Here is a 27,128-nt window from a genome sequence, read left to right on the forward strand (position 1 = left end):
AATGGAAACTTGGTATTTTCATGTCAATTGCTTATTAAATTTCCACTTCTCCTCCAAAATTAACCCACCTGTGTAAGACCCACTGTGATTCTGGATACCAAGACAAAGTATATCTCAGTGTCATCAACACTGAGAATGAGATGATCCTCACCCAAGGTTCAATCTTTAGACCTCCATCTAAATCACTAACTTTTGAAAAAAAAAAAGCTCCCTCTGACATAAACCTTTCCAACTTGGGTATCTTTAGTTTTACAGCTTTCCTACAAACTAAGTGCTCAGTTAGCCAGCCTGTACGTGGATAATTTACTGTGAGAACTTGACCTGGGGGAGGTCATGTCCTACATGTGTGTCACAGAGAGTTAAGGCTGGCTGAATGCTTGTTCTTCAAACCAACAATGAACTTACTGCGTATCATCACGTGTGGCCTCATGAACCTGGTTCACAAAGGGTCTCTAAAAGTATGACTGAAATTTATTTGATTACAGTAAAGGAGGATAGTTGTCACCATAAAGTACTTGTGGGACAGACCTGTATCACCTGCTTAATTCCTGGGACAATGACTATATTACCAAAATAGTTTGGATTTTTTTCCCTTCTATTCAGAAAAAAAAAAAAAAGCCAAGCAGATCTCTAGAAACATTTCTCAAAGATAATAAATATGCAACATTCCTTTGTGAGGAAAATATAAAAAAAAAAAAAAAAAGAAGAAAGATTTATTATTTTAGATTACTTTATCTGTCCTTGACTCTTTCTTTGGTAGAAAAGTTCTACCCAGGTAAAGACAATCTTCTCTTTTACTTTTTCTTAAGCATCAGTTTATCTTGGAAGTAATATTTTCTTTGTGCGACCTGTATGAAGAGGGAAATTGCTACTGTAACCTGGTTAAAAAAAAAAAATTCAAATAAAATTAAAGGAAAAAAAATAGTGCAAATTGAGTCTTGATGAAAGGCCTGGAGGTGAGATGTAGTTAAAAATACAGTTGATGGGTTTTGTATATAAAACTTAGCACCACTGTGAGGCTATGAGGATGAAATGAATGGTAATAACAACCCCATTTTCCTTTTAAGTTGAAGTTATTTTTCACTACCCAGACACCTCATTGCAAAGAAAGTTTGCTGTAATGAAGTATGTGCATAAATTATACCGCAGATGCTTTTAGCAGGACTGTTGCTAGCCAATACAAGATATTATAGCTTCACTCTGTTTACTCACCCATATTGCAAAAGAGTGTCCATTATACTCTGCATAAAGTTAGTCAAATAAAAGGGCCATGGCAGATAGTCACAGGATAGAATAAAATGTTTGGGAGACAGCACTCACATCATCTGGGCTGTATCATATTACCATTCCTCAAGACAAAGTTACTTCAGCCAATATTTTAAAGACTCCACTTTAAGACAAAATTTTTACTTCCGTGGGAACTAAGTGTTACTGAAGGGTGCTCATTTCAACTGGTGGCTGAACTGAGCAATACCCAAAAGGTAAGCAAAATGGTGAAGAGCAATAAAAAGTAAATGCATCAGCAATTGCACTGTATTAATATTATAATAAATTGATTCATTCATAATCTAATCTGGACAATCTTGAGACACTGTCCATCAATCACTGGCTAAGGCTGAGGATAAATGACAAATTAAAGATTTTACTATGCCCTAGGCACACTTTTACTCATTTTGCTTTAATACCACTGTAAAGTGAACCATCTGGTTTGCTTTTAATGACTTACAGTCAGAGAAAACTCTCCAGCCCCTATCTTTCTCCTGTTCCTCCCAAATGTCCTGGCCCAAACCATTCAAATACATATGCCTGGACATGGGGAAGGTTTCATTCCTCCTGAAGGAAGAGGTGTTTTAAGAGCCCTCAGGACTACAGCAATAGCTCCTTGTATCAGACATTCTGCTTGTTGTCATATACATACTAACTTTAAAGTAAGAGCTGGTCGTTCTTTGGTTTGGGGTTTTTTTTTCTCAAAATTAGCCACAATCCAGAGTAGCCTTGTTCTCCACAGTATCTCTGGCAGACCCTTCCAGAATATCCAAGGGAAGATGGACTGTCTTCAGCACGACATCAAGAAAAAGGGACATGAAATATCTGCTCAAAGTACTTTTACATGAACATTTTATTTTTTTTATTTTTTTCTGGACTGAATATATTGACAGCATTTATGTTCATCTCCAACAGGTAGCATTGCTTCATTTTAAAGTAATACTCCAGGAAAACTTTATCAGGATTTAAAAAATTAAGTTGGACCCATTCTACACACTCAGGAATTCCTTCAGCAAAGCACGTGGGAAGAATTTAAGGGCATCTTCCAAGTGCTATTGCAACAGGACTATAAACTGCTGTGGTGCAGGGAATAGCATCTCCCCAGGTGGGCGATGGCAAGGCCTGGCAGCCATGGCCTGTCCCACCACCCCAGACAGGAGCAGGGCAGCCACAGGTGACCAGGACAGCCCCAGTGCTGGGTACTGGGCACCTCCTGTGATGCCTGGGCAGGGCTGTGGGGAGCTGGAGACTGGTCCTGCTGTGGTGTTTCTGGGGCAGGGCCATGGGGCTGACTTGGGGTCCTGGGCTCTGGGCAGAGGGACAGGGACAGTCAGGGCTGGGCCCTGAATTTTGGGCCCTTTTCTCAACATGCTAAATTCACCTTGATATGAAACTTTATGAAACGTCAGGACCAAAACGGAATAATTGAAGTGAGACCCCATATGTTTTAATAGGTTAAGACTAACCACTAACTTTCTTGTGTGTTTAAATGGAATACACCAGAGAGAAGCGGCTTCCTAGTACGGATATTTGTAACAAGGTTCTACTGAAAATGTACTTCTACTGCTGTGGTAATTAAATTCCAAAAAATTGAAATTGCAGGCCATGGCTATTCTCCAGAGTTAAATAACACCCCTCCTCTACCTCATTCTGCAACGCTGATTTAAACAGCATAGTTAATCTCATTCATGAAGTGGCTTTAGGTTATGAAAGACAGCTGTAAATTGCAGTTTAGCTCCCACTAATGTCATATTGCTGGTTACGATACCTGGCAACTCAGTGGGTAAAATGGTTTTCTATTCACCCTACAGACCAAGTTCCCTTTCCTTTTGTGAATATAACATGCTTGTCACTGAATTTCAGAGCAGTTACTGAATCTCTGCAAAGATCAAAGTCAACTGACCTTGGGATGTACACACTGAACCATCAACCCACAATTATCCACAAATAAACTGCCTGTTGCATCTTATTATTTGTTTCTATTTTTATGAGGGACTTGATATTCTGGAGTTGGTGTGGTCACATTTTTGTTTCCTAACACATTAATGGAGATCAACTATTAAAATAGTAAGCAAGCAGTTGGTAGGTGGCTAACATAGAGAATCATGTTTTTACTCCTGTGAGTATTCATAGCACATGATTTTGCTCCAAATTTAATATATCCGAACACCAAAATACTGTCTAATAATGAACAAATTCAACTACATGTATTGTGCGAGGTTTCACAGCACAATACCGAAGCATTCAGAAAAAACAAAGCATGCAAAAAGAGACTGCTAATACTGTAATAGTAAGAGTAGTAACAACCTTACACTCTTCCTTGGCTCTCCTGGGGCTCTTTACCCCTATAGCATCAACAAAACCCCTTAATTACTATAATAACCAACTCCTTTAGTATCCTCAAATAATCAGCACCAAACCTTTTTGCTCTACTTGGTGACTCTGTGGCTTTGTGCATTAGGTAATATTTATATGTATTTTGCTGAAGTTTAGGTATAGACTTCTTTCCAATGCACAACCCCCCCCCCCCCCCAAACACTACATATGGATTCCATATACCTCCATATACACAAAATATATCATGGGCAAACACATACACAAATAATTTATTTCAAGACATAAAAGATCCTTTCTTCCAAAAGATATTTCAGAAGGTCCATGAAGAGATCCAGCATCACCAGAAATGACAGATTTCCTGTGGACGCGTGAGCCATGGTGGTTTTGGTCTCCTTTAAGCTAAGCTCTGGATCCTTCCCTACACCACATAACCTCCCTATCCAATTTAGCCCTAAGCCAAAGCCTCCTGTCTCCCTCATATCACTCACCTCACTGCATGGTGCTGGCTACTTCCTGTTCTGGCCCTTGTCTTTAAATCCTCTCCTCTAGAAACTCCAAAATGGTACTATTCATGTTCCCTACATGCTTCCTGGAGAAGAACCATCATGGACCATAGTTGGTGGTGGTTTATGTGTGTATCTATGGAACAGCCAGCTGACCAGACAGTCAAGGCAAAAAGTAGGTTTATTTGCCTGATGTAGCTACTGTTCTTCAAACTGTACATGAGATTAATGATTTTGACACATTTATTCCTCTATAAAATTAACTGAAATAAGTTAATGGCTTTAGAACTATTTAGAGGAGGCCAGTGGACAGAGATAGAGGCTAGACTGCTGAAGCTGATGATCAGATAGCTAGATGCTTAAAAGTAGTTTGGAAGACAATGGGAGAAAGATGCTACAGTGATTCCAAATCTTGGTGCTTACAGAAACTAGAAGAGATGATTCCTTTCCACTCTTATATAAAGCAATTTGAAGATTTTAGTAAGATTTATACTCTGTAGCCTCAAAAATCAAGAAACAGACTTTGAAGAAAGATTCACACTGCCACTTTCAAAGAAAGTAAACCAATTAAAAATATTTGACAAGATTAAAAAGAAATGTGAACAGACCCAGTGCTATCTGATCAAGGCACCATGGTTCCTGATGTACAGCTGTCAGGAGTAATGCTTTTACACAGGGGCTGTATTTAAACTGTTACCATAGGTACCTAAAGTAAATTATCACTCTTTTGTATCTCCTCACTAACCTGAGATCTGCTATCCTAAACAATCAGCAGTCTTCATTTTTAATTACTTTCTTGACCTTACAGATGTCACAGTTTACAGAATAATTGAACTGGCTAACTACAGTAAGTGATTAGTTTAGTATGGTAAGTACAGTTCCTGTACTATAGTTAATACAGTAAACCTGAATATGGTTCAGTATGACTGATTCCTGAGTGCTTGAGGTTTTTAATGTAGTTTTATCTTGCTTGGCTCTCACCATGCCTAGCAAAGAAAGAGGTGCAACAGGTACACAGTTCCAGTTTGAAGAAAGTGCTGCTATGGAGATCAGAAAAGATCTTGTTTGCCGAACTAGATGTGCTGTTTTTGTGCCAGCATTATTTTTCTGTTTTAAGAGCTTCCTCCCACATACATATATTCTTCCTCATCCTGCATTTATAGATAACAATTCCATATGCTCTCTTTTTTTTTGCTAGACTCCCAGCCTATATACAGCCTTTGCTTGCAAAATAGGCACTTCTGAGTCCTCAGCTGGAAACCTGGAAACATCAGTATCTTGTTTTCAAGTCAAGTGGATTCCAAAAAGAGCCAGTGAAGAAAAGGCCAGATAAGAAGGGCTGATGCTCCTAGCTGGTTTTCTGTAAATGCTGCATTTCAATTGGCCTTCTGTCTGTAACAACACACATAGATCTTGGAACAATCTGCGTTAGATTGTACAAAGATTTGCTATTTTCATTGCAGTATCAGACTAGTTCTTCCTGACTAAAACACTCAGGATTTTTCTCTTTCTCCTGCTCCTTCTCTTTCCATTTTATGACCATGCATTGTCTATTAGATTTTTTTCTTAATAACTCTTATTTCATGAATATTGCCTTTTTTTCCTGTTTTTATTCCTTCCATTTTAAATAGCTCTCTTTCACTACTCTCATAATTTGAGTAAATATTATGAGAAAAATATTATATAATCTCATAATAAAGGATAAGACTGAAATCAAGAATCATAGAATTACTGAATATGTTGAGTTGGAACGGATTTATCAGGATCGAGTATTCCAACTCCTGATTGAAAATATTAAATTTATAAAAATTAATGCAATATAGCACTGAAGAATTACTGAGATTATAGGAGGTTCCTGCATTTTAGGGTGTTGGTTTCTTTGGAGTTACTGAAATATATACTATGTCTATTTGATTGTGCTTACTTTTTTGATCCATAAGAGTTAGTATAGCAAACCCAAGAATACCTCAAAACCTGGCTCACTCTGCTGTGGAATCCTATTAATATAATAATACATAGCAGGCTGTGATTTTATAGAAAGAACATATCTGCAAGACACCTTGTTTACAAAATGCGTATCAGCCCTGGTTCCATGCAAACAGGCAGATTAGCAGAAAAACTCAGTAAATATTGAAATATTACTAATAAAAAACAGTACAGGATATGGGAATTCCATACTTGAACTATTAAAACATAAGTTAAATGCTTTATTAAGATAACCACCTCAGTGCATAACATGCAAAGGGTAAAACAACAATATTCTTTATGGGTACCCTTTAACCGAAGTATTGGCTTTAAAAAAAAAAAAAAGAAAAAAGAAAGCAGCCATGAGATGGAAGAACAAAAAAAAAAGCTAAAATTGCACCCACTACAAACAGCGAAAAAAGCTGTAAGTGTTCAGTAACAGCAGTATCATCTGCAAAACATATTGTCCTGATATTAAGAATTACAGGAGAAATTAAAAAAAATATCACGACGATGTTGTCTTTCTGTTTCTTGAGAGTATCAAAATGTCAGTGAACTTTCACGTTCATTCTCAAAAGCAGCAGTGCCAGTCTGTTCCCTATAAATGAATGACACTAAGTGAGGCGAAAATTGGTTTTGTGGAGATGAACACATTCAGAAAATGAACAGAACAAAAACCACTAAGCATATTTCAAGATTCAGAAGCAACCAGGTACTCGAAAGGCAAACTAAGTATAAAAGACAGAGGCATTTGATTTCAAAACAAATAGAATACAAAAAAGTCACTACCATAAGAATATAGGCTGTTGGAGTAAAAAAAATAAAAAGGGTAAGAGATATAAAGGGCAAAGGAATAAGAATTCGTCACTGGACCAGAGACAAGATGTAACGTGTTCTTTCACTTTGGAACCTCAGGCTCACACCCTTCAGGCCAGCTGGAAGTCTCTTTCTTTGAGGGCCATATGTGAGCCCACATGGCCTGAGATAGACAGGGACTACAGTTTGGCTGATGTTGGAATCCTTGGTTTAAGGAACAGGCTGCCCAAAGTGTGGTTGGGAACCTGTTGTTCTCTTTTAAATGCATGGAACTAGGAATAAACATCCATACTCTGGTGACTCACACCTTTATTACATACCCTTCAAAATCACAAATGGGTTTTCTAACCTGAAGTGCAAACATGCAGCCACAGCTAATCAGCTTTGCAAAAAATCAGTTGGAGCATGTCAATCCATTCCACATTGCCTGGGGCCTCTCAAGTCTTCTTCCTCTAGGGCTCCCCAGCTGCTTCTGCTCTTCATTGTGATTAAACAGGGATACTGGCACAAGAGCTTTTGTCCTGTGCTGCAGTACATCAAACTAGCAAGGTACCTCATTCTGATGGCCCTTCTCTCTGGGGGCAACTGATTATCAGATCTTAATGAGCATCTGGCAAAGCTACAAACCATGTAAAGGTACCTCCATGTTCTCCTGAGCTGAGTGCTACTTAGCATTTCTGTGGTAATGCAGTTTTATTTGTTCCTCTTCCTCTTATCTCTAAGCCAAATTATAGCAGGAATTTACAAAGTTTGCCTTTACAAAGACAAATAGGTCTTTAATTTGTAAGGAACAAGAGACCGTGGTGTCAAGTCTGATCCCTATACATATGGGCCCTTGAGTTTCATGTCCTTTTATCAAACTTCTTGCTATTCTTTGAACTACTGTATAATACTAAGAAAGACGCAGTCTTCCTTTCAGACTCTAAGGAATTCAAAACAATTCTGACTCTGAGTAATAACTGACCTCTCACTTAAAAAAAAAAAAAAAAAAAATCCATGGGTTGTATATATGAATTTTCCCAGTTTTACTTAGAGCAGTTGGGCTTCAGTATGCCTTTGAAAGATCAAAGAGCTCTCTTCAGCTAAACAGTAGTGTTGGTAACAATAGATCATCATACAGACTTCTGCAATTACCCTCACAAAAGCGTGGAGATCTTGTTCTTCTCTCAAGGAAGGCCAAGGCAGTCTAAAATCCATTTTATGCTTTTGGTCCATCTATTTAATCACCTGGATTTCTTTGTCAAAGCAAGCATTATTTATTTTTGCTAGTGTTTTCCAACTGTGGAGTAGCAAAAGGACCTGACAGACATGAGGATTTGCTTCAGTTTACACATTAGCATTCACTTACTAAAAAGTAGAAATGACTTAGCCAACTCTAGACTTGTCACAACCTAGCTCAAGTACTAGGAGACCTCTCTTGAATAGCTGAGCAGAAGTTTAGAATAGATTTAAAAACTATTTTATCTAGTGTATACAATTCAGTGATCAGGAATGAAAATTCAAACCTCTGAATGCTTGAAAGAGCTATACGAGGCGTATTAGGAGACAGATATTGCCACCACTGCCAATCTACCACCCTAACTGAGCAGTCAGTCATTGGCTTCAACAGTGAGACTTAAAGACTAAATGGGAAACTTAGTCTGAGACATCACTGATGATTTTCTTGGTATATATAAAAAAAATACAAACAAGGTTCACTCAGTGAAGTACCTTTAAGAGTATTTCTTCGACAAAAACACGAGCTATGTAAGGGAAAGACAGGCTTGTAACCACAAACACACTGTCAAGTTTTAATACTGTTTTTGTCACAGTCCTCCTGCCTAATCTTAGACAGATCACCATTTGATGCTTCTACATTCTCCCTGCAGTAAAATGTTAACAATGTCCAGTTCTGTATGCAATGATTATAACATGATTTGAGAACCTTGGGTGTAATTTGTTCTGTGTTAGTTCATGGAAAGACTGTGCATCATTTAACTGGCATCAAGATTAGCAATATTGTGGCTTTGCCACAGCTTGCTGTATTTAGATTGTGGGGGGATGGTCTATCCTTAATCCAATGGTAGAAAATCTAATTGTTCTCAGGTTTTTGTTATTATGCCCCAGATGAAGGTTACTGTCACCAAAGGTTTGAATGGGCAGGCAGGGGAGTTTCTGCATTCCAAGGTTGGCTATATTAGCTAAAGTAGCATTTTGAGGTATCTTAAAAATTCCCTGGAAAGTAGTATGTGTGCTTTCATATGTGAGGTTAAAGAAAATTAAGTGCCTGACTTGTAATGACATTCAATGGGAATACATGGAGTTCATGAAGGCATGCATGCCTAAACCCCATTTTTCAACTAGAACCTACAATTGAATTACCTACAATTCAAGAGCACCAACTTTCTTTACAGCTTTTTTCCAAGTCAGAGGAAGTGAATTCCAATAGCCTAATATCCTTCCACTGACTATAATGGGACCTCTGTCCTGTACTGCATTAGTCAATTTAAAAAGGGAATAATATAGTAGAAAATGGCAGCAGGTATTCTCCTGAGATTAGGAGAAAATATTTTTTTTTTTAGAAGAGTACATTCAGCAAACATGCACGGCAATAATAATTTTAGTATATTTGCCTTATTCTTTAAATTATGTGATGTGTAGATTTAGTGAAATCAGTCTGTATTGTATGTCCAGCTTCATTTATCTTTGATTTCTCTGGGAAGTCACCCAGGGACAGTTGATTACTCTTTATCACTGGTCAGAATTATCTATTTAATCACTGACAAGATGTTTTCTTTGGAATCATGAACTTTTAAAAATGCTTTATAATTAAACTGTAAGCAAATACAGCATCTTAATCAAGGTATATGAGCACATACATTTCTAATTCCAAGAAAACCTCTGTTCTCCTGTGGGGGTAGGAGGAATCTATCTGAAAGATGAACTACAAAACAAAACAAAACGAAACCTTGGCCTTATATCCAGAAATGTTTTTACTGGGATATAGTTGAATAAAACATCAGGCTTCTTTGGCAAGTAACAGCTTCTGACTACTCCCTGATGGATGCACTTGAAAGCAAATGTTCATCCTTTGCTTACTGACAAAGGTGACCCTTTGATATTCTGAGTGCTTGATGCTGACAATCAAACCCTGAAATGTGTGTATGAATTTTATATGCTATATAAAAGTGTGTGTGTCAGGGAGGAAGAAGGGGGATGAAGAAGGGAGGATAAAGACAAACGCTAAAACAAATGAGAACCCACATTCAGATTTAAATGAAGACTTAACAAAAAGGAAACTAATTCATATCCACAGGTTTAATTGAGTCTTTAATCTGTTTTCATGCCCCTGTCATTTAGTTCTATACATCAGAAGCTGGGAAAAGGAAAAATATTTCCATTCTCTCATGTTCCCCAACTTTGTTTCTAAACAGAAGTTTGTGTTATATAACCAGATAATCAAGGATATGTGAGACAGTAGATGCAATATAAAAGGTCATACATTTATCTCTCAACAGGACCCTCTTGAGGAAGACTCTTCAACTAGAAAAATATTCATGGGAAACTTCAGCCAAGTCTGGCATTGAGAAGATACTTCTTCCAAATAAGTACTTCTCAAAGTGCAATTAGTGAAGCTGTAAATGGACAGCTCACATGACCTGAATGTTGCAGCAGAATGATGTAGACCCTTACAAAAGCCAGGTCAGGAAGGCAAGGAGGTGGATTAGCAAATAATCAGCACATGTAGGTGGAGCTTTGCTTTGGAACAGGTGACATTTCAGTTGAGATCTTCAGGATAAGAGGACAAACCAACACAAGACATCACATTAGGTATCTGCCACAGACTGTCTGCTCAAAGAGATGAAGCAGATGCAGCCTTCTTTAGGGAGGAAACCCTGTGATCGCAGGTCATAGTACTCTTGGGGGACTTTAATCATTCTTATGTTTGCTGGAAGGGCAATATGTCTGTGTGCAAGCAGCCCAGGTTTCTGCAGAATGTCCTGAGACAACTTCTTCACCCAGGTGATTGATGAGTTGACCAGTGGGTGTATTATGCTGGACCCATTCGTCATGAATAAAGGAGAACTGCTCAGGGATATGGAACAGCACTTTGCCCAGAGGCCCCAAAGAGCCTTGAGTCAGACAGAAAATTCTGGTAGAGTGAAGCACTATCCACAGTAGACAAAAACTAATAAATCAGAAGCCTTTTAAGTAAATTTGAAACAGTTCTGTAACAAAAATCAGATGCATCTAAGGACAGCGACAGTAATAAAATATTTCTTTCTATAATGTCTGAAAAGCCACAGTCTTTGGGGAAAGTACTTAAATTCTGAAAACAGGGGAAGTCACACCAATTCAGGTTCAAGATCCAGCATAGCCTATCTAGGAATGTGTATTAATTTTGACTGGAGAACCTGGAATTCTTTTGATGAGAATACTTGTGTCTATGCTCTCCCAATTATATAATATCTATTATTCATGAAAGAAAAGAATTCTCTCTGAAGCACATGTAATTGGTGTGATACTATCAGCCTAAAAATTCTAAAGGAAATTGTTCAGAAAATATTTCCATACATAAAATAACAGATATTTATAAGGTGAATGGCGTAGATCCTGACAGGATCTGCCTGGAAGTAGCATGAGGCTCAAGCTCACATGAGTCTACAATTACCACGAATATACATGCAAGAGTTTTCTTCCACAGGCATTAACTCTTTGCCGGCAACCCCCTGGCAGTTGTTATTCCCAAGATGTGGGAATTATGCTATTCCCATAGTCAGTAATTTTAGCAGTTGTAAGAAGCATTAACTGTGCTTTAAGTGACTGACCTGAAATGTGTAAAACTACATGAAGTGGAAAGGAACTACGAATGGGTGCTCTGACACCTCAGTTTGCATGCCCTTTAAATCCTCTGCCAGTGCCCCGATCAGCTTGACTGCAAGGGCTGCTAGGTACAAGGAAGTATGTCATAGAGCCAAAAGTACAGCTATGTTGTTTGGTTCTGTCTTTTGGGGGGAACTTGACCTTTCATTAATGATAAGATGATGCCAAACACAAAAGGTATGCAAATGACTTGACTGAACTTGATGTCGCCTTCCAACATGAAGATATAGAACGAGCAGAGATGACAAATATGCTGAAGATGACTGAATGATCATTATGTGAGCCTGAGCAACACATTAAAACCTTCTTTGTTCCAGCAGACATCGAATGTGAAACACCACTTGATGTTTCACAAAGAGACAAAGTATGAAAAAATGCCAAAGGGACAATATTCCTATACAGAGAGGCCACTTCAGCAGAGCTCTCCAGGAGCCCTGCCCTGTACCACATAGCATAAGAAAGCTGGGGATAGAGGGACTTTATCAAATGATACGACTCCAAAATAAACAGCTCTGTAAAGAAAACAGTTGGAATTATAGTTCTAACATAAACATTTGCTAATGTTTCCCCCTTCTCCATTAATGTAAGTTTTTTACATCTAGCAGCTCACTCAGTATTTTATTTCTTTACAACCTTTGTTTTGCTGTTTTGGGGTGGGTTTTTTTTAATGAAATTAGAAGACAAGAGAGAAAGGACTGATATTTTTTCCTTTTCTTTTCCTTCTAGAGGGCAATTCTTTCCTTCATCTGCCACCTCAGACTTTCATGATAACTACAAGCTTCACTGCATCCTGAAGTACTTGCAAGTGCATGTTGAGGTTTCTTTCACCCCATTAATGGTGAAAGCAAGCCACAGTCTGCATTAGCGCATATGGATCGACAGTAGGCATTCACATCACCACACATTTTCAGTTTGTGTTTTGAAATGTTACACTGACTAGCCACAGCTCTCAACCCACTGCTGCCCCACTGTGAACCGATGCTCACCAGTGAGGGAAATGGCAGCAAAAGAAAAGGGAGGCACAGACAATATGTTGAATTTAATAAAGAGATTTCTCTAAGCTTTATGGTTTACTATATTTGGTAAGCCAACTGTGAACAACAAATGGTGAAGTAACAACGGCTGTCTTAAGCCTGAAAGAGGCATTTTATTTTTTAGCTATCGCTAGCCTTCAAAATTTACATTCATGATGTTGGAGCTTCATAGTGAGAATGCTACTGTGTTACAAAAACAAATAAGAAAATAATAATTGCAGCTCCAGAGAACAGCGATCTAAATACTCCATAATAAAGCATGAACTTCACATGTAGTCTCTCTCTAGAGAGGAAGATTAATATGTTCAGCTGTTTTTCTATAGCTAGAAGTCTAGGGACACACAATTCAGGACTATGTGCAGACTGCTAACAAGAGTAGAACAGGATAATCTGTGGAAAGATGTGATCCAAAATGTAAGCACTAGTATGAGTGGGTAATTAGCATGAGGAAAATAAAATCGTTTTGTTTGGGACACAAAAGTGAAAAATAAGAATTAACAGAACTATTGCCTTGAGGGTCCCAGGATTTGCTTGCTTTGTAGGTGGAATGGGAAGTAGGGGAGGAGGTTATGTATCGTTACACTGTAAGTACCATCATGTGCCATCATGTAGGAAATGGGGTTTGTTTGAAACAGATGGTTGCAAGGCTCTTATGTTGTGTAATATATTTGGATGCAAGGATGATGCCAAGTAGATTCACAATTATGATGATCGTAAACATTAACCATGCTGTATTTCCTGCCTTTTCATTTTCTGAATAACATCCTTGCCCATCCCACCCATTGTTCATTATCTCCTTTCTTAGCCCCCATATGATGGTTTAAAACCCGCAAGCTGTTTCTGGATTGTCACCCTGGGCCTCTAACCTCTCAACTGTCCCTCATTACGGAGTTATCTCTATTCCGCAGAGACCGGCAGTACAGAGAACTTCTATCAGCACCAGTAAATCTTTCGAAGAGGAATATAAGACAAGTGTGTGTATGTGTGTGCAATTCAATATAGAAATGAAGGGCACTTGGGAAAGTCAAGTGGTGGAACATAAAATATGACTGATGGATGAGGAATAATGGAAGCGCAGATGTGCCACAGCATTTGTTCTACTTTTTAAGAGAATGACAAGTACTCAGTCTATTGACGTGTGAGGCAGGTGACCTAATTATATAAATTGGGGAGGCGGGGAAGGGGCTAGGAACTCTTGATTTTTTTTTTGTTTTCAATCTCTGTTTTGAAATTTCTGACTTTATTTAGCTGTGCAGAAGGACGCTTAACCTCCCTGTACATAAGTTTTGTCACATGTAAAAGGCTGGTCTTAATGCTTACAGTTCTTCTGGATGCAGAATGCAAAATGTAGACCCTGAGAGAGGCTATTCTGATCATCAAAAATGAATGGAAAATTGCTTTGAGATACTCTCTGAATAAACAGAACATACAAGGGTAACTTTTAACTTTAGGCTTTGCAAAAATGCCGAATAGCCACTGTACTTGGAACAGGAAACTGAAGGCATTAGGCATATATCATAGTGCAAGTTACAAGGCAAGGAAAACAAATACTGAGCAAGTGTCTGCCAGTAAAGCTGCATAAAGGATGTTAAAAGTGCAGATGGGGGAGTCATTTTAGTTTGACTTTTCACATTTTGTTTTTTTTGGGAAAGAAAAATTTTAAAGGTAAGCGCAGAACACTAGTGCACTAAAAGCTGAAAGGGAAGATTTCTCTTGCTAGTTATCATGCCATACAATTAAGATACGATACCTTTTAAGCATTGGAGTAATGTTACTCATTACCTCCTAAAATGCTGAAAAGGCATGGACTGTATTACATGACAGTAATTTTCTTTCTTTAAATAGCCCCTCGTGTGTGCTCACAGCCAGATAATTTTGCCTCAGTACATTGCTTAGTCCCCCTACTTGCAATGACTTGGAGGGATTCTGCCTTTTGTTTTATTTGCTTCTGCTGAAATACACTGCTGTGCTTGCCTTCAGAATAGTTGTAGCCAGAAGTAAAATCAGACAAAAGAAAGAAAACACTGCTGAAACTATACTGTGGTAACATTTAGTTCATCCCCTCCTCAAAGCACGGTCAACAGTACCTTAAACCATTCCTTGACAGAGGGAAATTTATCTTTCCAAGTGGTTCTTTCAACACCAAACAAAAAGATTCTGGTTTTGCCTACAGTAACACAGTATCCTTTTTGCTTTGCCAAGCCACATACCAGCAGGCGTTTGACTTTATCTTCCTTGAAAAATGGAATTGTCAGCAGAGGCTGATTGTTTATGATGGGTTGTACAGGTAGTAACATCAGATAGCTCCCAGGCGAGCATACTGCTTGAACTATATGAACATCAATAAGACGCAGCAAAAATGAAAAGTATGTCTGGAAGTTTCCTTTTAGTGCCAGACAGACAGAGTGTTACAAACCATTCCACAGTTGTGCCTGTTGTTACCAGGAAAGCAAGTTGGTCCTTTCCATTGCAGACTGCCAGAAGCTGTTCCTGGGTTAATGAGTAAGATTTAAGACTTGTTCAGATCTTTCTTTAGTCCTAAAGAAAATGGAATCCTATCCCTTTATGTAACAATGATTCTAGGTTTGTGCTCTAAACTCAGTGATGGATGCCAGTACATGGATTTTACATAGCCAGTGGGACAGTCATGTCAAAGCTGTCAAGTGTATACAAATAGTAACTATAGCTGTGAGTATAATCTTGGAACAGGGCAGAATTTTTCATTTTTTTTTTACTCCTTGAATATCTGAAAATATCTAGAAAACACAGTGTATTTTTTTATATGCAGCTGCACTACTACTTCATTGTTTACCTGTGATTTAAAGATGTATTCACCTCAGCCCTTTAAAATTGCACTAAGCAGTCACTGGTACAACTAGATCTCATTTAAAACCTAACCCAGATGTTGCAAATTTTGGCTAGGTAGTAGTGCTAGACGCTTCTCTACTTTGATGCTCATGTAATTCCTGTATTTTATTTTTGGATTGAGTCCCTGCCAAGTGCTATAATTTCTGAACCAGAAGAAAAGATATCTTCAGGTTAAAATGTCACTATGTCCATCAGTCACACTTCAATGCATAGCTATAGTTCACAAGTTATTCAGCAGTGCAATGAATAATTCCGGTCTAGAACTTTTCTTCAAGTTCCTTATTATTGGGTCTGAGACTAGTGACTGGAGGCATGAATTCCAACTCTTTTAAAAAAGACTTTATTTCACAAATATACAGGAATGAAATTGAGGAATACAAGGATGGATAATAAAGCGATCGATCTGGTGTCAGCAAACATAAACTTGTATTTGTAACACTGTGAGTGTCTCCCTGGCAGCTGCACATCCTTGTCCAGTGAGACACAGTTGCATGTTTGGGCTGACAATGAAGTGTGCAGCATACAAAACTGGGGAGCACTTTTTAATAGCTGACAGTACCCATGGCTACCAAAAAAAGAGTTTCATATGTGCTTGGACAACTAACTCTTAAAGGACAGAAAGCTCTGGGTTCAATGAATAAAGAGCATACAGGGTATGGAGAACGACAGTGCCCTGGTCTGTGACTCAGATGATGCTGCAGCATTGTCTTCAGTACTGCCTTGAGCTCTGTTTTCAGAGAGATTGTCTTTCTTTTTTATTATCTCAAACCTGAATCCATTCCCTTTCACTGTTTTTTCCCTACTCTCTAAAACTACTATGATGCAAATATGTTTTTTGTACTATAAACAGTTACAGAATTTTACAACTGTAATTTGGGTATCTCATAGAAATAGCACTGTTTTTTAGAATCTTTCACAACGGACTTCTTAAATCTCATATTTTGATGTAGATATTTGGATTAAACAGATGCTAAAAAAATGAAAAGAAAAAAGTGAAACTAGCATGAGTAAAAGATTTTTTTTTGTAGCTTATATAGAATCTTTTTATTTTTAATAGTTATGATGTTAATGCCCACTAGCTTTAACCACTGAACACAAAAAACCCCAGAAGATTCATGTCTGCCTGTTTATACAGTAAGGAATAAGCACAATTCCCCTTTATATACATATATTGCTATTGTTTTAAAAGATTTTGTTGTTCACATTTCTTTTTTTATATTCCTAGCATTTTTAAGTCCATATTTAAGGTTAACATTTAGTCCTCTGAGGAAAAAAAAAAAAAAGCTTGATAAAAATGATCATTATCCTCATTTGCCCACATCAATCAAGTTTAATTGCTCAGTTAAATTGCCTGGTTACCTCAATTTGGAGACATTTAGATGTTTCTATCATTTCCCCTCACACCAATCTTCAACTTTAATAATAAAAGGCTTCTCTTCCATGCCTCTTGGCTAATTGTTCAGTTACAAGAGTGTGAGCAGTTCTGGCATTTGAAAGATGTGTGAAAGGCCACTTGTGAACGGCTTAGGAACACAGAATCAATGACATTTATACATTATGTGTTCTTTCTGTGCTTTACAACAGAAAGTGTAATAAAGTACAAATAGGCGGAACAACAACTTTTAAAAATAACGTACATTTTTTTCTCTCTCTCGACTCCTGTTGAAACTGTCTTGGTTTTCTGGCCCAACTAGACCATTTTTTAACTGTGTCTCAGCAAACTTATCCTGCAGGAATATTCACTTCCCCATCAGTCCCTCTGAAGTCAATAGCTTGTACTCTAATTCTGCAGTGGAAAGAATGTGGGGCTGAGCAGGTTTAATGTCAAAATTCCCAGTGAAAATGAGAGACTGTAGGACTCATCTCAGGACCACAAACTATCTCTGAACTAAAAGATCCCCAATACCCTGGCCACCCTCGGCAGACTGTGAAACACAAGAGTGTGTGGGTGTGTGGAGGACTGTTGTCTTTCAATTTGTTGCCTTTTTTTTTTTCCTTGACTCCATGTTTCATACCTGTTGGTTTTTTTCCTTCACTGTCTCATCTTCTGTTTTTGTTTTTGCTCTCTTTAGGGAAACTTTCTCCCAGCTCTTATCCTCTACTCCCATTTAGTATCATTTCCCCCTCCTTTCCATCTTGATTCCTCTTTGTAAAGCTTCCATTCCTTCCACCTCTGTCTTTCTAGTTCTTTTCTCTTACTCTTTTTTTTTTTTTTCTTACCCTCTTATCTTCCTTCTCTAATTCTCCTCTCTGAGGACTCTCTGCCTTTGGCCTTTTCCTGTAGATTGGGCTCAGTGGTTCCTTTCATGAATGCTGATTATCCTGGCTGGAGTTCTATGAGTATTACACCAGCTCTGAGTAGCTCTTCATTTGAATCATGCCTTGCAGCCATTTAGCAGGAAAGGAGTGTCACATCCAACTTTGACTGACAGCTGACTGGCAGGAAAGAAAAGCAGCCACCATCTCTCATGGGAATGCTCAGAAGCTTGCAGAGGGAGATAAAATGTCAAACCACTGTGATCTGCAACCTTTGCTAAAAGGCTTGAGAGATCAAACTAGGATCAGACACAACCCCATTTTAGTTTGGAAAACTAAGCTGTATTGTTTCTGCTTTGAATGTCATCATCAATAGCACAATTTCTGTGTTCTGCAAGACATATTCCTACAGACTATGCCACCTTGGGCAGTATAGACTCTCTTTAGGCTCTTAACACAGATGCATTAGCTCTACAGCTCACATAATGGTTGTTACCTACATGGGGGTCTGCTGCTCAGGGAGGCGGATGTTGTTCTCAGAGTTAAGCTGTGACTTTTCTTTTTTAAACTTTTTTTGAACCCTTTCCCAACTGTCAGCATGCTTTGAGATTAGAAGTCTTCAGCTGCCTGGTGCCTCTTAGTATATAGGCAGAGTGTGCTTCAACCAGGCTTTGTAGGAGCATGGCTGGTGGTGTGAAAGTCACGTCACGCAGTCCTCAGTGGCACCACGAAACCTCCTCAGAAAATGGCTGCATCATTGTTGTGTGCAGTGGGGAATAAAAATGGAAATAATTGCCTTTTGCTGGGTAGAGACCATCCTAACCAAAAATTCAGGTACTGTGAATCCTAACTTATACCTAAACCTCTTCTGGTTTATGTAGTTTGACTGTAGCAAAATTAATGAGCATGAGGGAAAACACATATTCCATTTTGAAGCTAAAAATCTGGCCTATAATTAAGCTGCATTATTTCCAGACACAAAATAAATTGGAAAATCTTTAACAGAATTGCCAATGATTTGCCATGGGACTTCCTGGTTAAATGAAGAACTTCTTGTTGATGACAATTTGAAGTTGAAACGTACTAACCTTTCCGCTGAATTACTCCTCAGCAGAAGCTGGGCAAACAGGAACACGAACTAGAAGTTGTGGCAGGCACTGTTCTTCCCTACTTGCTACTGCTGGCTTTCCAGTGCTTCTAAAATCAAAACTTAGATGCATATGAAAGAAACTTACCTTGCCAACATACTGGTAGTCAGTTCCTGTGTATTCCTCCAATAAAAAGAACTGATTCCACATCCAGCTCCTTTTGGAACGATGGAGGTCTTGCCTGCTGTTTCCGGACAACACCAAAACCTTTTCCTTTTCTGGAAAGCCACTAGTCCTCTTGGATAACGGAGTTAAGAAACTTTGGTGGGGCTGACCAGCCCAAAACAGCAGCCAGAAGCAATGGTAAGTTCTCATCACGGCAACACAAGATGGTCTAAATAATGATTTTTTGTCTTGTCCTCAAACTAACCTACTTTACTGCACTGAATCCAATCTCATGCCGTCCTCCTTCTTTGAATAGTCTTTGCAGTCTCAAAGGAACTCTGAAAAGAAAAATAACGACTTTTTTAGCATTTCCAAAGGTACTTAAGTGTCATCACCGCAGCAAGTAAGTCCACAAAGCAGACGAGTAGTAATGATTGTTGAAAACCTGGGCTGTTTCTGAATCAAAATGTCGCAAATGGTCCTTCAAATGATCTGAGTAGGCAGAAGGAGTCATGATGTTTGGATTTAGGGTATGTGTGGCTCCCCTTTAACTCCATTTACTTCCCTTCATCAATAAAGGCAAGCCAGATATTTCTCTTTTTACTGCCTGAACTTTGGGATGTAACTGATTCCTTTCTGATTGGGGATCTTGATGAGGTTACCTTATTGCATTAAAGAAATGCTAGCAAAACTGCACACTGTCTTCCCAGGATGCATTCTGTTGCTATAGTTATGGACTGAAGAGACTGGACTTAACTCCAGGATTTTCTTCTCACATTGAAGGAGTTTTGCCTTTGACTTCATTTAGAAAGGCCTGGCTTAACAGGTTAGAGAAATAAATGTGTGTACTTGTCATTATCTCATACATAACAGACCTGCTTGCTATGGCATACGAAATGGACACCTTGGTTTTCTTATTATCTGCTGCCAGAGTTTTGTACTGAGTTTTGAATCTTTACATACATAGTTATATAAGCACATTGTCTCACTAATAAGTTCTAAAAATAGAAAACAAACCCCAGCTAGTACATTGCTACCTGTGGGTTTTTACTAGCTACTTCTTCCTACTATTATTAATATAAAATATTGGTGCACCTACAAAATAATTATGAAAATGATCTCTATCTTTGAATACTGCGTAATTTTCAACATGCAAAAAGCTACAGATACAGTACCTCACTGTAGTGTTGACGGTTCTTCTGTTTTTAAAAAAGCTGAAAGCTTCTATTCAGAAGGAAGAAAATATACTATATGTCTCAGGTAACCAGTCATACAGAATGCCTAATGAACAGCTTTGGAACATTTTATAATGTGAAGAAATCAGAATTAGTTGACAGAAACATTCCACAACATATGTTTTTGTTGTAAACACTTCATTATATTTTTAGTTCAAACAGATCTATAATCTCAGATAAGGATAATGTGATTAACTTTCATTTGCTTTCTCATTGATGCTCTTTGAAAAAAAGTTTTGGGGTTTTTTTTCAGTATTCTGATCAAAACCCAATAAATCATTCTGAACCAGCTCAAAATTCAATACAGCATCTCTCAGTATTTGTAAAGAAAGACTGTGGAATGACAATCTGACTATACAAAATGGAAGAGAAAATTTTTGTTTGTTTGTTTCACTGCATTTCACGCAACACTACTTGGATCATATTCTATATCAACGACCATTTTTTCTCCTTTATTATGTGTTTACCTATTTAAAGGCGTACATTAGACAGAATTTAGCCCTTGAGCTATGCTGAAGGAGTTACAGTACCTACAATCCCTCGGGTTAGCTACTCTTCCGGCTGTCGTTGTTCTTGGTAATAAATTGTATAAAATAACCCTAAGTCTCTCAGAGTTCCTGTTAATAAATCATTTTCTATAAAGAAATACCACTTAGCTTTTATATGAGTAGTAGGTAATGGAACAGGACTGTTCAAACAATATTATTTTACTGCTTCAAAAGGTAAAATTCCGTTAAGAGGTAACATCTGTGTGAGAAGGAAAAAGATTTTTAGCCTTAAGAGGAAGAATGTAAATAGTACAATTAATTCTGAAGCAGTTTACTTTCTTCTGGAGAAGAGGGAAGATTTGTAGTTACCTCCTGTTAGCCAGGGAGCTTTCTATAGGAAAAGACAACTCTGTCCTGCAGGTCATGGGAGTTGTGTCCACACACAGCTTTGAGTGTTGTGAGAGACACAGACCCTGGGTGTATTCACACATACACGTATCTATACACACAGAGACAGAACAGCAAGAACAGAGCTGCTGCTCACAACAAGGCCTTCCCAGAGGAGGAACAGGAAAAGCTGGCATGACTAAGCTCAATTGCAACTGATGGAACAGTGGCAAACTAGCGTGCAGGTTGCTACAGCAGGGCACAGGCAGCAGGTTCAGCAGATTCAGGCACCAGGACAGGGAGAGATGAGGTGGCTTTAACTTTCTCCATACCTATAGTCTCTCTTCTCCTCCTCCTGTACCCTTCCAATCTGTGTAGGGTCTTGTCCTTTATCACTCTGCCAACATCCATTCTAACCCTGCCTCTCATTGGACTGTATTCAAGTGGACATCTTCCTTCATGTGATATGGAAGAGAAAATTACGTCTCATACAACATTTTGACTTCCATTTTCTTGCCAGGTTGCTTTGGGGAGAGACTGGGGCCTGCCCAGGGGAGATAAGTACTGCCCCAAGTAGGGGCAGACCCAGTGATCTACCATGTATCAAGATGCATGTATCATCAGGATGATCTGTGTTTGGAGGGCAGATATGGAAAGATGGATTAGACAGTGGTTCTGGCTGGGTACATGTGTCTTACCTTACCGGGCAGGCAGGGTCTGAGGTAGGGAGTGAGCAAACCTACAACTTTGCTATTAGTAAGGTCTGGATTTTTGAGGCATAAGTGAGTGAAAATCATCACCTGACAGGCTCCTCTAGCGCTCATCCCACCACCCTTATGGCCAGATCCTGTGGTGGGGCTCCATACCTCTGCTCCTGCACTTAACATTTCCTGAGAAATGCTGCCTGGAGCAGCATTACCTAGACGGGATTTGTGCCAGCCTTTTAAAGGATCAGTCCTTCAAACGCCAATTGCCAGGAAACAATTATTCCTGTGGGGGAATTTTCTGCAGTTGAAGTCAGCTATATTTCACAGCTCTGATGTCATGGGAAAGGTTTTATAGTGGCTCATGCTGAATTATAGCTTACAAGAATGATATCATAGCTGTGAAATACAGCCTTTTACTCTTCCCTGCAGAGATGTGTCCAAAATGCTGAAATAAGGGCATGATCCTGTAACGTCCTTCTTGACTGCATAGCCTGCATGATGCAGCAGAGCAGCTAAGCCCCAGCAGCTTCCCTGTGAGTGGCAAGAAAGGAGACACACCTTTACAGACCCTGGCTCAAGCGTGCAATCGGGGTAAGTACCAACTGAACCCACGGTGTCTCTGCCCTATGGGTGCTGATTACTCTTTCATGGGGCATAGTGATAAATTCAGTTGAGTGAATAAAAAGGACAGAGCACTACACTCTGAGCTGAGGATTTAGTAGAGCGAGCTCTTGTGGCTCTTAAATGCCATTTTGTGCTCCAGTCCCAGTGTCTCATGCTCCAGGGAGGTCTCTGCAATCTCTCTTTATTTTGAAAACAAGTCATTTACCAGGGAGATTCTTTAAGGGTAGATGTGCAAATATAACTGATGGGACCTGGGGATGGGAGCTAAAATTTGTTTTCTTCACATTGCACAAAGACAGGTAAAAGGAGGCACTTTAAACATGGCATTTCTCTCAAACATCAGCTGGTCAGCTGGCTGGGGAACTTGCTGTGTTAATCAACTGTCAAGAGTGAAAAACAATTTTAGTGTACAACAGCCTCAGACAACTGGCTTAGCTCTGTCAGCTCAAATATATAGCAAATCTTGGCTTTTTACGAGAAAAGAAGAAATGTGCACATCCAGACTTAAAAAAAAATCCCAGTCTAACTTTAGCTATGATCACTGTTAACATAAAAGCAATGTAACTTGCAGCTACAGAACTTTCTTCACTGTGATGAGTTGCAGATCTAAAGTTTATGTCCATGCCTCTTTGAAGGATTAACAGCTCAGACAATTGCTTAATCACTGAGTATCAACTTCAAAATTACTTCCCCCAGGCGATAGTAGTCATAGTCATATTCACCCTCTCCTCCAATACTTCATTAATGTAATGTCTTAATGTGAGAACTCAGTGCAAATTTACATCCTTCCAGAGCAATATCCAAGTATTTCAACCATAAATCAAAAAAGAAATGCATCCATTGGAGTCACTCCTATGAATGAGGGAGCCCTGCCCTGGAGATGCCTTTCTGGCACAGTGACAGGCATCAGGTATAGATTCTTGACATGAGGAGCCCCAAAGAGGTTCCAGCTCTGTTCCTGCTCAGCACTGTGGGTTGTAATGCTCTTCCCAGCTGGTTGTTGAATAAACCAGACTAGAAAAGAGCCTGAGAGGCATCAGCAAGGAGAGGGAAAAGCGATTTTCTTCATTCCTTTCTGTTCAGCCCCACAGTACTCACTCCATCGGCAGACTCTCAAAGGAATATGCTTTATAAAGCAGACTAGACTCTGGACTCTTATGCTTTTTACAGAAACAATTATGTTTCTTTATGAATTCATACATCCTGGATGTTATGGGCTGCTGATAATTAGATTTTAAATAGCTTCTAAATAGGCTAGCAACCATCGGTGTCTCTAAAGTTTCTGATACAACCTTTACTCAAACAAAGTGCCAGTTTAATAGATCCTTTATTCTCTAGTCAGAGAGGTACAGTTTCATTGTTTGAGCATTGGATACAAAGCTTTGCAGATTTGGATTAAGGTCCATTAGTAAACTGGAATGAACATCAATTGTGTTTTGAAGAACTGATAATGCACTGCTATTCTCACACAGCAACTGAATGAGGAAGTGAAAGTTAATATACGCTTTGGCATAATATATAGGAAACTGAGCACGGGAAATGTTTTGGAGCTTGAGGTGTGACTATTTATTTATTTATTATTTCTGTAACACAACAAATTGCATCAATCCTTATGGAGTTTGCTTGGTGTGAGAAGCCACTTTAGTTTGAATTCAGCCATTTTAGTTTGCCTCAACTCTGGCTGTCAGGGTCGTCAGAGGCATGTGGGGTGAGGGAGCGTACACCGGCCACTTGCAGGAGGCAGCCAGGAGTTCTCAGCAGCCCGCCGGGAGCCGCGCAGGCTCGGCCAGAGCCGGCCCGGCCGCGGCACAGCCCCTTCGGGACACCGCCAGCACTGCCCTGCCGGGCTGCTGCTAACGCCCTGTTTCTCGCTCTCGCTCTCCTCTCCCCCATTCTTTTCCCGTTTTCCTTTCTTGTCTCTTCTAGCCCTCTTTCGTTTGGGCAAGTCCTTTTACTTTCTGTTCTTGTTATCAATAAACGGTTCTCAGATACAAGGTTCGCCCCGTTAGGCTTAATTTCGTTCCCATCAATTTTTAAAAGAACTCTCCGCAGTTCCCCACAGTGGAACGCGACACTTAGGTTCTTAGAGAAAGATGCACCAAGACAGAGAATAGACCCTACTCTCTCATTCTAGCAGATTACACTATGAATGCACAAGTATACGTGCCTTTACTGCCCCCGAAACAGTTCTAATTCAGAGTTCTTGGTGGAAAGATACAAACTAGTCCCTGGCTTCATCATTGTATGAAGTGTTTACCACCAGTATCTTTGGAGGAAAAGGAGGGTTCTACCCTGGAAGCTCTAATTTATATTTAATTTTGTAGATGATGTGGGAACGCATTGACAGTATTCTGACATTTTCTAGATGCTTACCCAGCCAGCACCAGTTAAGTCTGTCAGGCAAACTGAGCCTGCTTAAATCCCAAACAATTCTACAGAGCCAACTAGCAGTGACAGTAACCGGACTGCAGGCTCTGGATTCACAGCTTCCCTATGCAGGAGAGTCACTTTCTAGTCCCCCAGCAAGACCCTGCAGCAAGAGGAACTCTCTCTACTCAGTCCTTGCTAGGAGGACTCTCCCCTGGCTCAACCGTCACGTGCTAGTGTTAAATCTGTCAGGTCTGCAAGAGGGGAACACATCAACATCTTTGTCAAAGCCTGAGGAACCAAAGGTGAGGAAAGCCTTAATAGGGGAGGAGAAAAATGGCTAAGTAGTGACTTCTGCATTTACTGTCTCAGATATGAGAGTCTGTGGTATGGAATGAGACATTCTAGGTAAGGATCTGGTCATCTGTTGTTTGGATTTTACCTTATTGCAAAGCCAAGCCAAAGGAGCAATTCACAAGTCCCTAGGAGAATTTGAGTCAGAGAAGCCAGGACCCTAGGGTGTCCTTGGGGCCGTCCTCTCTAACGTGGAGGATGTGATTCCTCTAGCCTGGAGGCAAGACTGCAGGGAAATGATTAAGTCTTTAAGGAAAATCTGCAAAAAAATTACTTTCTTACCATGGAGGGGGAAAGGTTAAAGTGACATTAGTTGCACAAAGAAAAAAAAAAAGTATTCCATCTAACTTCAAAAAATAGAAGCTTCCAAATTTAGCATATTCACTTCTTTTCAGTGTCATATTAATATATTTTAATAAATCATATTAGTACATTTTCATATATAGCAAAGAATTTCTTGCTGGGTATTTTCAGTAATAGCTGAGTTTCATGTGCTCAGAAGCTGTAACACTGCAGACTTGTCCATAATTGACTTGGACTTAAAACACAGTTGTTGAGTTTGAGCTCACTTTACAATTATGTCTCTCTTATGACCATTTAAATCTGAAAGTCTCCATCTAATAATTTTCTCAAGTGTGAATAAGCTTTTACAGCACTGAAACCCAAATGCTTTTTTTCTTTATTGTCCATGAGGCTTGCCTTTGTAAATATCAGTCATAAATGGAACAAAATGTCACTTTTCCAGTGCAAAGATAGCTGATGAAATTTTAATCTTCTGATAGCTTTTTTTTTTTATCTCTTTGTTATATAAACCCATATACTCTAGCGATCATTCCTGTAAATACACCACTGAAATAACAAAACAGAACAGAGCCAAGAGAGAATTCAAACTGAAAGATTTGTGGGTTTAAACTAGAGGTACTTTATGAAGACATCAAGTACACAATGTAATTGCAGCCAGCAGCCGTTGATTATAATGTCTTTCAAAGTCATTTTTTTATTCAGTTCTCTCAGCAGGAAAAAAAAGGTGCAGAACTATAAAAATAACTAAATGCAGCAGAAATACTAAGATAACTACTACCTCCATCCTGCACTGGGGACTATTAACATGGTGGTTTTGTACAATACAACTGATTTAATCCTAGTGGACCTAGTGAGAGCACCAGGCCTCACAAAAGCACACACTGACAAAAGAGGGAAAGTGAGAAATGTATCTCCTTCTTTGATTCGTGAATGGCCATGGCAAAAGATGACTGTATGGATTTATTCAATAGCTGGTGAGTGAACTGATGATGATATTTGTCTGTTCTCAGAGATTTTGATTTTTTTATCACTTGGCATTTGAAAAGAGCCTTAATGTCATACTGTTCCAGAGATGCCCCATCTCAGTCTCTGTAGTTAGCCACACTGGGCGTGTATCTTTCATCCACTGTGCAAAAACAGTCTCAACACACAAGACAGAGGAACGACACAGAAAAGGAAATCTTGTTTTCACTGTATGGCTGCATTAAGTGACATTTCTGTGGTCATTCAAGAATATCTATGGAAGGGCTGGAACCTGGACCTAGATTCTTGAGGCATACAGCAGTATTCTAATCACCAGGATATTATTCTTCCTTTCTGATGGAAGTCCAAGTCATCCTACCTGTGCTTTAAGCACCACAAGCACCTTTGCTGCATGTACTGGCTGGACATTGGTGTGAGCTGGAGGATATGTGGACACTGTAGCTGGAGCACCTGGAGAAGGATCTGACGTTCTCTGGGTGTGAAGGCAAGAGCAGCGACGTTACGCAGGTACCACAGGC

At 39.2% G+C, this 27,128-nt stretch overlaps 1 protein-coding gene across 3 annotated transcripts in view; it reads right to left on the reverse strand.

Annotated features, from left to right (window-relative positions):
- The window catches only part of LOC121674393 (cadherin-6), a 102,786-nt gene that overhangs the window by 31,165 nt on the left and 44,493 nt on the right, over nt 1-27,128 (reverse strand). For all 3 annotated transcript variants that reach the window (XM_042048714.1, XM_042048715.1, XM_042048716.1), the window contains exon 2: nt 19,144-19,499. In XM_042048714.1, the coding sequence (XP_041904648.1) occupies nt 19,144-19,371 (228 nt within the window). In that variant the 5' untranslated portion in view covers nt 19,372-19,499. The remainder of the gene's footprint in view (nt 1-19,143; nt 19,500-27,128) is intronic.

This window comes from Corvus kubaryi, unplaced genomic scaffold, assembly GCF_017639235.1.
Source record: "Corvus kubaryi isolate FWS band 111438036 unplaced genomic scaffold, C.kubaryi_AGA036_p1.0 68, whole genome shotgun sequence".
Classification (NCBI taxonomy): domain Eukaryota; kingdom Metazoa; phylum Chordata; class Aves; order Passeriformes; family Corvidae; genus Corvus; species Corvus kubaryi.